At 35.2% G+C, this 12,815-nt stretch overlaps 1 protein-coding gene across 2 annotated transcripts in view; it reads right to left on the minus strand.

Moving 5' to 3' along the window:
- The window catches only part of dsx-c73A (doublesex cognate 73A), a 105,070-nt gene that overhangs the window by 1,038 nt on the left and 91,217 nt on the right, over window positions 1-12,815 (minus strand). The window contains exons 5-6 of one of the 2 annotated variants that reach the window (XR_011334750.1): window positions 11,686-11,811; window positions 1,613-1,850 (exon numbers count right to left, since the gene is read on the minus strand). Coding sequence is in view for 1 of the 2 variants with exons in the window: in XM_069838785.1 (XP_069694886.1) it covers window positions 1,783-1,850; window positions 11,686-11,811 (194 nt within the window). In the remaining variant the exon portion in view is untranslated. Of the gene's footprint in view, window positions 1-9; window positions 1,851-11,685; window positions 11,812-12,815 lie in introns of those variants that run through there. The other variant, XM_069838785.1, reaches the window with a different exon arrangement.

Genomic DNA, 12,815 nt, shown 5'->3' on the forward strand with positions numbered 1-12,815 from the left:
GGAAAATGACATTTGGCTACTATTAGACGTATTGGAGAAATATAATGCAGATGTGAGAAAAATAGAAAGAAATATATTAACAAATGGCAGACGAATTATTCATATATGGAAGGCATTATAATAATTATTTATGTTATGTCATTATTCTTGTGTACTGATGGCGCCATGAATGCTTGTAATTCTATCGGCTAATAAGGATCTGATCTACCGGTAATCTAATAGAAGGCTGCTGAAAGATATTTCGTTTCAATAAATAATGGATTACAAACTGGAACTGATTTCTTTTTCAGATTTTTAATTTCAGCCTCCATTACGACGATAGGTTAGTTTATAATAATAAAACAATTTGATTTATTAATTACTGCTGTGTTTAATGATATTAAGTTTTAAGCAAGTTAGCTTGTATAGATGGCAGGGGCGGCTCTAGAAGTGAGTAGCAAGTTAGCGCTACCCCCAGAAATTTTATAAATAAATAATAATCAGTGATGACTTACCAATAGGCCTATATACTCTTCTAACATAATAAGAAAGACCCCTATTATCTGTAGAGGGCTTGTATGTTCATCTGTTAACTCTGTGTCTGCTAAGGGACTTTGGGTGCTAGAGGGGCAGGTGCGGGGAGAAACTCTGGAGGCGGAAATTTTAATAAGTATTCAGGATCAACAAACTAGTATGGAAACATGGTTTTATAGCCTACTAATAAAAATGCCATACATCAGTTTGCTATAGAAATACGTACTATTCGTCTTCATTAGTTCAAATATAATCTTTTTCTCCAATTTGTAGGTTTGAAAAATGTTTTCAAGACATTTATTCACAATGAAAGGATTACTTAAACACAATGTAAATACTGAAAAGTGAACAAAGATATTGAAGAATTTTGTAGACCTAATATAATATTATTTCGTAATAAATGGGATATATTACAAAAAATATACTATTTTACCATCCATTACTTTCATTAAAGAGTGTTTCGATCGAAATTTTTCTCTTCTGGATTTTAAATTGCATCCACAATCCCTGTTCTGCCACCAAAACCAACCCCATGTTTGTTCTGCCAACACCATATTCAACATAAAAGAGGGAGCATGGCGAAGTGTGATAATGTCATTACATGCTCTGTGAATTATGCTGAATTCAGTGGCGAAGCCGATAATGCAGTTGGGGAAAACGAAATTAGCAGTGCAGATTATGTAGAGCACTGAAAGCCTGAGCAGTACGTTACAATAGTGTTGGCAGTAATTTTGGTATGAGATCTGTTTTATACAAAACTATTCTAGCATTAATGAATTAATATTTAAATCACACATTTAAAAACAAGTTACAATTACAGTTATTGTTACACTGCTGTTGTGGTTGACTCTAAAATGTCGTCAATAATATATAATTCAGTTATAAATTACGAAAATATGTTATATATTCATATTTTAAATATAACTTTATAAAATAATGATTTGAATCTCAAGTTTTCTTGAAAATAGTAATTTATAAATACGGCAGTGAAGTAGTAGTAAGAAAACTTGCTGATGTACATAATATGCAGTTTAATGAAGTAGCTCTAAACATGTAGCATTTATAGAATTGGCTTTGTGTTTTTATTCTATTCATTTACCTCTGCAAGGAATATTTGATAATGTTGTATGCCATTCCTCTTATTTGTTCATTCAGACTTCTTCACAAAATTTCAAATTATTGTAACAGAAATTAGGATTTTCAGTCTGGAAGTGAATCATTTTCATTTCGAACTCTGCTGGTGATTGTCTTCTGGCTGAAATGGGGTCTTCAGTCATCCCAGTTTATTCTACTAGCCGTTTCTTTAACTTTCTTCCATGGAAACGGTGGCGCTGAATCTGTAATTTAAAAACATGTATAAACTTTTAAGAACTGTATTTCGGGTTACATTAGAAAAGATTTCAGTCAGAAACAGTAACAGTCTTGTGATATAAAATGGTAAGTTCGAAAAAGAAGTCTTAAGTGTGGAGAAAGCCATTTTGAGTTAGGCTACATTCTTTTGTAGTGTTAGTAGTTTGTACTACTACCCCGTATAGGTATTCATACAGTAAGGAAACTTTGCCACTTTTTTCTGCCATACAGATATGTGCACGCGTACAGCTAACGGCAACACTACTGGGAACTCAGCTGTTTATATGTTATGGTGATGATACAGAAGCGAAAGATTTTTAGGAGAATGAGGGTTTCGAAGGAATGATTGTTGAATTCAATTTCTTGTATAATAATGATATTTATATTCTATTGATTGATCATTTATATTTTTAATAAAATCAGTGATATTAACCTTCCAATTAACAATTTTGGAGTCATTAAACTTGTAATAATGTGACTTGCAGTACATTTAACTGCAGGTTAAGTGGTATTTGAAATTATTGCCGGTTTTCAAGTAAAATACTGTGCTTTCCGTATTCTTCCTTTGTTTAAATTTATTTAAATTTAAGATGTCAGACAAGCAATAATGTGCATCTTTTTATTTAATATTACATGTTTTGTGAGATGTTTATTCATTTTTTCAAGTTAATAGATACACTAAGGTGGGATTTTTTTAACCCTTACGGTGATTTTCGGTGACGTCTAATTAGTCAAATCCACTTTCCTCACCTCCTCGCTAGGCCTCTTGGGATCTGTTAAGATGCGAAAGAGAGAGTGGTGTGCAGAAAGGAACGGCAAGCTACCGCATTTATCTTTCCCAAGAAAAAATGGCATGATGAGTCCTTCCACGTCCAGAAGGGGGATGCTGGAGACGGACACAACAGAGAGAAGAAAGAAGATTGAGGATTGGAACGTGGAATAATGTAAGGACTTTTTTGCATGTAGATAAGTTCGAAAACTTGAAGGGAAACGTAGTGGATGTGATGAGAATATCAGAAGTGAGGTTGGAAAATAGTGGCGATTTAGTGAGTGTTGAATTTAGATTGTTTTATTCAAATGGTGAGTGCAAAGGAAGTCATGGTGTTGGTGTATTACTGGGACCACGTGTGAAAGATAAAGTGATATCAGTGCATTATGTAGATGACCGGATGATATAGTGAGACTACAAGGGAAGAAAATGGACTTGGTGCTAGTGCAAGTTTATATGCCACGTAGTGGATTAGCAGACGAGGAAGTGGAAGAAGACTATGACAAGATAGAAAAGAGAGTTGAGAAGGAGAAGAAGGGAGCATGCGTAATTCTAATGGGTGACTGGACAAGAGGGAAGAACAGTTGGAAAATATGGATTGGGAAGAAGAAGACAGAGGAGAATCTTTGGTAAATTTTTGCAAAAGAAATGCAATGATTGTTGGAAATACATTATTTCAACAACATAAACGAAGAAGTTACACATGGACATGCCCAAGGGATGAAAGCAGATACAGATAGACTACATATGATACAAAAAAGATTCCGAAATTGCTTAAAAATTGCGAAGACTTACCAGGAGCAGATATTACCTCAGATCATGTCCTGCTGACAGGAGAAGTAGATGTTCGTCTGAAGAAGATAAGAGGAAGACAAGCAACGAAGAAATTGAACATGGAAAAACTGAAGAATGGAGAGGAAAGAAGAAAATTTGAAGCATATTTTCAAGAGAAACCCGCTACATTGAAATCCGTACCTGAGAATAGTAATGAGTACTGGACTCATCTAAAAAGTTGTATACAGACAACAGCAGAAGAAACAATAGGATACAGAGAAGGTGTGAGAATGAAGAAACCTTTGGTTACAGGGAAAATGTTGGAGGAGATGGAAGAAAGGATAAAATGGGAAAACATCAACACAGAAGAAGGTAGAAGAAACTACAGGAATCTTAACAACGAACTAAGAAGAGAAACTGATAAAGCGAAGGAAGACTGATGAAAGAGAAATGTAAAGAAATAGAGGATCTAGAGAGAAAAGGAAGATAAAATTTAATGTACCGCAAAGTAAAATGTTTGGACTTCACAAATAAGAAAAGCAAATCCATGTGGTTGATAGAGGACGAAATCGGAAATAAAATAACAGACATACAAGGAATACTAAACACATGGACGAAATATATGTAGAAGAATTATATGAGACAGGGAATCATCCAGATGACTTGGCTGTAGAAGACGAAGCAGCCGTATCAGAAGACAAAAAAGGATTTTCTATTTTAAGAGAAGAAGTTGAACTAGCACTTAGGGAAACGAAGAACGGGAAAGCAACAGGAGTGGATGGAATCCCCATTGAATTAGTGAAATCCTTGGGTAAAGACAAAAAGAAAATTCTGTCATTATGCAACGAAATATATGTGAAAGATTTCATGGAGACAGTGTTGCTTTCAATACCTAAGAAAAATAATGCCAAGAAATGTAACGAGTTCAGGACTATCAGCCTGACATCACATTCAGCGAAAATTCTCCTGCGATTACTGAATCAATGTTTATATTCTAAGATGGAAGAACAGTTGGAAGAAGAGCAGTTTGGCTTCAGGAAGGGAAAAGGTACGAGAGATGCAATTGGACTGCTACGAACAATCGACGAAAAATACCCAGAGAAGAGTAAAGATATGTATATAGTATTTGTGGACTTAGAAAAGACTTTTGACAGAGTGGATTGGAATGAACTGATGGGATCCTAAAGAAAACTGGCTTAGATTGAAAAGAGAGGAGGCTGTTCAGTAACCTTTATATGAAAAAGGAAGCGAAATAGGGAGAGGAGTACGTCAAGGATGCCCTTTATCATCTACTCTGTTCAACATCTACTTGGGGGATTCAGTGAAGAACTGTTTTCAGAACATGGGAGGAGTGATAGTAGGAGAAAGGAGAATAAAGTGCATAAGATTTGCTGATGATATGGCGTTGTTAGCAGAAGAGAAGATGATACTAAGGGATATGCTACTGAAGCTAAATGACAGCTGAGCAGTATGGGATGAAGACAACAAGACGAAGACCATGGTCATAGGAAAAAAGTAAAGAAGGCAAACTTGCGAATTCTAAATGAAGCAGTAGGGCAAGTGGACAGCTTCAAATACTTGGGATGTGCTATAAGTAGTAACATGAGCTGCTGCCAAGAAATAGAAAAGGAGCATCTGGAGAAAGAACTAAGAAAGAGAATAGTGGAGTGCTTTGTGTGGAGTGTAGCATTGTATGGGGCAGAAACATGGGCATTACGACGAAGTGAGGAGAAGCAACTAAAAGCATTTGAAATGTGGGTATGGAGAAGAATGGAAGGTGTGAAATGGACAGACAGAATAAGAAACAAAGCTGTTTTGGAAAGAATGGGTGAAGAAAGAATGATGCTGAAACTGATCAGGAAGAGGAAAAGGAATTGGCTGGGTCACCAGCTGAGAAGAAACTATCTTATCCAGGATGCACTGGAATGGTGAACGGGACAAGAGTTCGAGATAGAAGAAGACATCAGATGATAGACGACATTAATATACGAGTATATATGGATCATATGAGGAGACTAAGAGAAAGGCACAAAATAGGAAAGACTGGAAAATGCTGGGTTTGCAGTGAAAGACTTGCCCTTGGGCAGAACACTATGAATGAATGAAATACGGTGAACTTGTAGTTATGGTTTTTTGCCGTCAGTTGCGCTTAGTGATGCTCAGCTAAGATGTCACAGTCCTACTTTTTAAAATTGATTAATTGGTTATTTTACGACGCTTTATGAACTGCTAAGGTTATCTAACTTCTGAATGAGTTAAAGGTGATAATGCCAGCGAAATGAGTTCAGAGTCCAGCTCCGAAAGTTATCCAGTATTTCTCTCAATGGGTTGAGGGAAAAACCGGGAAAAAAAACCTCAACCAGGTAACTTGTTCCAACCAGGAGTTGAACCCAATAAACAAACTGTTATCTTATTTCTTGAAAAGGAAACATCCTGGATATTAAATGAACGTTCGGACTACACCTGTTTCATAAAAGCTATCAATCTTGTAATAGTAGTGTTTGACTTGTTATCTTGTCTAGTTTTACTGAATATTATTAAATTAACATAAACGAGGTTTGGTGAAATTGGCCAGTAACTAGAAATATTAAAACACATTAATTAAATTATTTTTTGCACGATAGTGTGTTTTTTTCGTCGTCACAGCAAACGGCCGCCACTATTGGAAGTTGAGTTTACTGAATTCAGAGCTGCCAACCTAGATAAATATGTTGAAATATTATAAACAACTGCTCTAGGGTTGTAATTAAAAATACTTCTGCTATTTATCGATATCTAAGACAAACTTCTTGCTGAGAATCAATCAGCTGTTCATAATCTAACGTTCGTAGGTAGGCCTACTGTATATTAAGATTAAAAAAAAAAAATTATTTTCAAAATATAATCTCGTGCTAAAATATTGTACAATACACGTTTGTGAAGTGCATTACAAAATCTCGTAAACTGAAAAACTCGCTCCGCTCGTTTTTGAAACTTTTCCTCGATGTTGGTGAAAAGCACTTCCCAACCTTGTATCATAATATACGATAGTGCGTACAGTTTCATTTTACCACTGTTATCAGTGCCTAAAATGTCTTTAAAACACCAATGAATAAAAAACGTAATTACTTTAGGCACTACTATTATTTTACACACTGCCAAAGAAAATGCAATATTCAGTGTACAAATTCCATTCAGTACGAAATTAATGCATTACCTTGATTTTTCATGACGTAAATATTACACGTGACATAAATAAGTAACAAATTTAACATTAATATTTACATTTTAGCCCGTACTATTCTGAGATTACATAAATAGTCATTGCTTGTATTGTATGATTCCAATCCACGGTTATTTACTTCATTGAATTAGGCGATGCTGATATGGATGCACGTAAAGCTACATAAAGCGTTCCATACGCAACTTTCCCTTGATAATGTCCTCTTCACAGACGAATGTGCTCTCTAACGAAGCATGCATTCACGAAACATCGTCTTTTGAAGTAAAGAAAACCCATTCTTTTATGAAGAAGTGGAGAGAAATCCACCCCACGTCATGGTGTTGTCTGGACTGAGTGCAACACATATTTTCGGCCCTTTCTTCTTCCAAGAGTCCATTAATGGGCCAGCCTGAATCGTTGGTGCCACAATTGCAACAAGCTGGTCCTGCAACAGGACACTTCGAATTGCAAGTGCACCGATACCTGAATACGACCTTTCCTAACCAGTGGATTGGAAGGGGATCTGCAGATGATTAAGCTTTTTTACCTGGCCTCCACGAAGTCCCAACCTCACAACACCTGATAATGCTCTCTGGGGATTCATAAAGGACAAAGTGCGAAATCACCGCTATAACACAACGGCACAACTACGAGCAGTGTGGAAGAGAAGCGACCCTTGATTATCTCCACAAAACATCTGCCGGGACATGGCGCAGAATTCAGCTGTGCTATGAGAATGAAGGTCTTCATACCGATGTATTGGATCGTTAAACTATCAGGTACATGTCCGCATCAATCAATCAACCATACCCATCGCAGTGTCCTAATACATGGGGGATATGCCCACTTTGTGACCTTTCTGTAGTTTCTTTCAGAGAAAAAGTATTTTCTGAGTTTTATTGAAATTGAGACTAGAACCGTTCGTCTGAAATCAAGATTGTGGGATTGTTTATTGGTGAACAAAGACAAGTCGTTGCTAGAAAAATGTGTATTATCGGCAAACACGTACAGTTTCCCTGGAAAAGGATGAGACGATTGAATATTCCTAAGTCTCAGATGTAAGACACTGCGCATGATCGGAGACCAGAGCACCGATACACAAGATATAGAATATTGAGTTACTTAAATTCAGGCTATTTGGTTTGTTACGAGCATCGTTCCGAAATTCAATTAAAAAACTGCAAAAAATATGATAATATTACGTAAATAAAAGATAAATATCTACATAAATCGTGTAGTTAAATCGACAATGGACCTTCATGACTAGATCGACACTCCGCACAGAAAGGAAACCTTTCATGTAGTTTCCATAGCTCAGACGGTAAGACTTCTGCGTGTTGTGTAGAAGAGTGCGAGTTCGATTCTTAGTCTACACAACAATTTTTTTTTGTCTAAATAACGTTGAAATAGCTAAGTCACGTTGAAATATAGTTTTACAAAGTCCTGAGATTAAGTGTTAATGATCGCAAACAATACAAAATTACAAGTTATAATATTATAAACGTTAATCTAATGAATGCATTTATACACACACATATATACAATGTAAATGCATATATATTAAAAACTAACAATTAAAATGAAATTAAAAAAAATATATAATAATAGACAAACTTTCACAAAGGTTTAGAGTCCTTAGGCTATGTCATTTGTTGAGTAATTATTACAATAATTTATTAATAGCTTTCCCATATGTGTAAGAAATGCACTCGCAAAAAACAATTTTTGTTAAAAGTATGGCTTTGGATTATTTCATTCTCACCCCTGCAGTTAATTTTAACTATTTTATCTACGTGTTTGCATTCAATTTTATTCATGTTATGATTGAATGTATAAGCACTGTTTGCATATTTAGTAAGTATTGAGCTTCGCAACTGTATATACTAAACTGTGATATAAGTTAATTAATTCGTGATCTATTTGTCATAATTAATTGTAATAAGGTTATTAGCAAACTAATAAATTCAGTTCTATTTTGTGATAATAAAGTGATATATTGTTTAATACCTTTGGAAGTATTTGATGTTAATTCGTGTAAGTAGGCTATAATTTTTTGTTTATCAATGAGTTCGTAGCGTAATGGCTACGATAGAGCTTTACTAAACGAGATGTTCTATATAGGAAATTAATTATACAATGACAAATTTACCTTTCAATTATATAAACTTTTAGCCATTGGCGTTGCTCAGACGATAGTGCGTTTGCCTGATGATCTGAAATTGCTCTTGGGCGTGGTTTCGATTCCCGCTTGGCTGATTACCTGGTTGTTGTTTTTTTTTTAAGATTTTTTCCAACCATAAGGCGAATGTCAGGTAATTTATGGCAAATTCTCGGCTTCATCTCGCCAAATATCTCGCTATCTCCAATTCCATCGACGATAAATAATGACTCAGCAATTTGGTATTATCTTTGTGTACCAAGATGTGTAGTGTAAAAAAAATGTTATTTTTATTTTCCATATTTTCCCATATTTTAGAGTTAAGCATAATATACTGCAGTGGCGTATACTGGTTAAAGGGTTTGGGCTACCGCTACCCTATTATTACACAAAATATATCTAACAATTACTTTAATTTTAATTACTATGGTAAAACTAATAATACAAAATTATTACATTATGTTATATTATAAACTTTTTCTTTCGTAATTTCCTTGGGCTACAGCCGGTAGCCCCGGTAGTCCGCAAAATACGCCCCTGATATACTGTAATAATTGTCAATATATTTCCCATGTTTTAAAATACTGAAAAAAAATATATAGTCCATTTAAAAATTATGAAATTCCTTTAAAAAGTAAGTAGATGTAAACAAGAGAATTTCAATCACTTACAGTAATTCTTTTAAAATTGGAATTAAGAATAGGTACGGCTTAACGTAGTAACAAAAATTCACATTCGAGTGGTTAAAAAAAGTACCTTCACTGATTGTACCTAATACTAGGGCCTACTACTAATATCTGAATTAATTGGTATCACATTTAATATTAAATATTATTTTTGTTAAGCGAGCGTCACGATGGGAAAACGAGACTTCTTAAAACATTAATCGAGTATTTGAAAAAATTGGTAATAACCTTATCCAAACAGAAATGACCTCTTTGTGTTTAAACAGAAGCAAATAACACGTCATCCGAAGAAATAAAAAATTATTATTATTATTATTATTATTATTATTATTATTATTATTATTATTATTATTATTATTATATGGATTTATGTCAACAATGAATTAATGTTTTACAAAAACGAGATGGCCCATTTATATGATATTTTTGGTTAGTATTTTATGTTCAATATGAAGAATATTATGTGTTTACCTTTGGTGCTGAAGTGTTTGTTTCGAGATATTTTAATTCAAATGTTGAGCTTCGTAATGTTATAATATGTAGGCTACGTTGCGTTCGTCTTCCTTGCAACGTATGATTTCTGTGGCTTGGTAACAGATTTCTATGGCAGTGGGGATGCACTATTTGTCATTTGTTTTAAAGACGTACGATCTAATTCGCTGTGTGTATGTTCCGTAAGGGCGCGCTTACTATTGAGTCATGTAGTTACGAATGTTTGTGCCTGCCGCGGGTGGTGGTTTGGAGATTATGTAATGTTATGCCGTAATGAAGAACATATTCGAACGTTTCTGATTTCGCACGGTGTTTTGTGTAAGTATTGTTCGTGTGAACGTTGTGGAAATACTAGATTAAAGGCGAATTGGAAGTACAAGTTATTTAGAAGTCAGAAGAATGTCGCAGTATCGAGGGAAACGGCTAAGGTTTGTGGTGACAAAGTTTCAGTTTTTCATAACACTTTCGTTACTCGGGCACATTCAGATGTTCGATGTTTCTACAGTGTGTTCGTTTGTTTATTATTGGTTGTGTTTAAATCCACCTCATCAGGAATTTATTATGAAAGAACTTTATATCAAGACGGTAGTTGGCTGATATTATTGTAGAGAAATGTGTATTGACTGGGATCTAAATAAGTCTACAAAGTTAGGGAAATATTGGTGTTGTTAAATAGACGAGGCTAAAGTTGATACGAGGAAGTACGATCGTGATCGTGTTACTGGGCGCCAGAGGATTTTATAGGGGTGAGGAGAGGGAATTCTACTAATATATGTTTTGTGCCAGTGAACAGTCGTGATAGTTCAACGCTCTTTGAATATTATTCTGGAATATTATGTTGATCCAGATATAAATTTAATTAGTGATTGTTGGAGGAGGTTATATTTGTGTGGAAGATAAAGGTTCGTATATTTACGAGTGAATCATATTGTAACTCAGTACTGGAGCACATAACCAAACTATTTAAAGAGGGGAGTGAGGGCTAAAGTTCTTTGATATATTCTGCAGTGTTTACCTAGCGGTAGGTGGGTAAAAAATAACACGAACGACTAGTGAAAAAAATCTAAGAATCGATTCGTGGTATAAACAAATCGTCGTTCAAAAGAATCGTACGAATCGGCACGGTACCGTATTCAACAATACGATTGTATTTACGTATTTGCTTCAGACAAGTTAACTTGTTAGCGGTCATTTCCGAATAGTGCCGAATGCTCCCGAGCGAGTAGAGGGGAAGGACGTACGTTACGCTATTTTAACAAGGTCAAGGTAAATATCTTATGGTAGAGATGGTACACTAATACACAGCTGGTAATAAACAAGAAATTAGAGCTTCTGAACCAAATATTGTTTCTATAAAGAAAGAAAGGGATGTGGAAACAATACTGGATTTGTAAAGTATGAAAATGAGTACGCTAATGTACTCTGCCACTTACTATTCTGATGTAAACCGGCCTTTACTGACTCGGTTACTGTATGAATGTAAACTACGCAATTGTACAGCAAAGATATCGATCGCAATGGATGAAATCTCTCATGGCAAAGTGAGTCGTGCGTGCTTAAGAGATTGACGAGAATTTCAGAATAGATAAGTTACTGTTGTGCTTTTCTTATAGCAACATGAAAATTTCAATATAAGGATCATGATTGTCTGTTACCAGAATATTTAATTAGTTCCATATTATACAAAGATATTATTTAATGCTTTGAAGCGTAAAGTTAGTGCATGAATAAGTAAACTTACGTGTACTTGATCTGGAATATCGCATATGCCGTCCTCTTCTGGTATTATATTGAGTGCACATCATCCCGTACACCCGAATTCCAGGTACGCTGGCATATGTTGGTTGGTCGTGGCTCATGGGACCTTCTGCAGTGAGAGAAAACAATTTGTATATAACTAACTCGGTTGTTAGGTGACGTAACTATTCCATCTTAATAAAGATACTGTCTATAGTACAGCAGTACGTTTAATTCCTTTCGATTGACAACATAACGTCCCTTTTCAGTAGACTTATTGCAAAAGTATTGAGACAGCTGACTGCAGCCCAAAATATCTACTTATGCACACAATATTAGGCATACGGGGCAAACAACATAATTTTCATAATACTAAACAAGTCTTAATATGAAAACTCACCGTAAATACCTGGGAAATGTTGTGCATGTCAAATATGAAGTAATCATAATAGTCTGTTATTACCATCCTTGAGGTTCTGATAAATGTTCTCAGTATTTACATAGTTCTACAGCTTGCATCTGCTTCTTTTGCCCATTGTTCAGCAACTCCTGATCCCAATGTGCAGATATAAAGGCTCGTCAGGTATCGTTATATCGTTGAAAACTGTCTCTCGGCGCTGGCGAGATAGGACACACATTTCTCAATGAAAAATGTTTTAGACCATGTTATTCTGTAGCATAAGTTCTGAATCACCCTATACGTACGAAACCCAAGAAATCTTCTTTCAACAGAGAGTTGGAATGTATCCAGAACTTCATTTTAAAATATAGGGCTAATGTAAATCGCATTTTTATCGCATCAACCACGCTTTGTTATCAGTATCATGACAGAAACTTAAAAGAGCTCGAAATTTTCGTCTTTCGGCAATTGCATCGCCTCTCAAAAGCGGTTCTTGTTCATCACAAAATATTGTTTTTATTATTGGAAGAAGTGCTTCCCTATTTTCTTGAATTTCTTTTCTGCTATGGCTACATTCTCTTCTCTGTCATAAATCGCTCAGCTGATCGGATCCAGTCCGTATGATCCGCAGTTGCCGGCTTCTACAGGAAGACAGATTACGGGTACTCCCCATGAACACCGAACGTGCACAGTAGGCCTACTTTTCCAGAGTATAAACAACTAAATATTGCAAT

Source organism: Periplaneta americana, chromosome 11 (genome assembly GCF_040183065.1).
Source record: "Periplaneta americana isolate PAMFEO1 chromosome 11, P.americana_PAMFEO1_priV1, whole genome shotgun sequence".
NCBI classification, from domain to species: Eukaryota; Metazoa; Arthropoda; class Insecta; order Blattodea; family Blattidae; genus Periplaneta; species Periplaneta americana.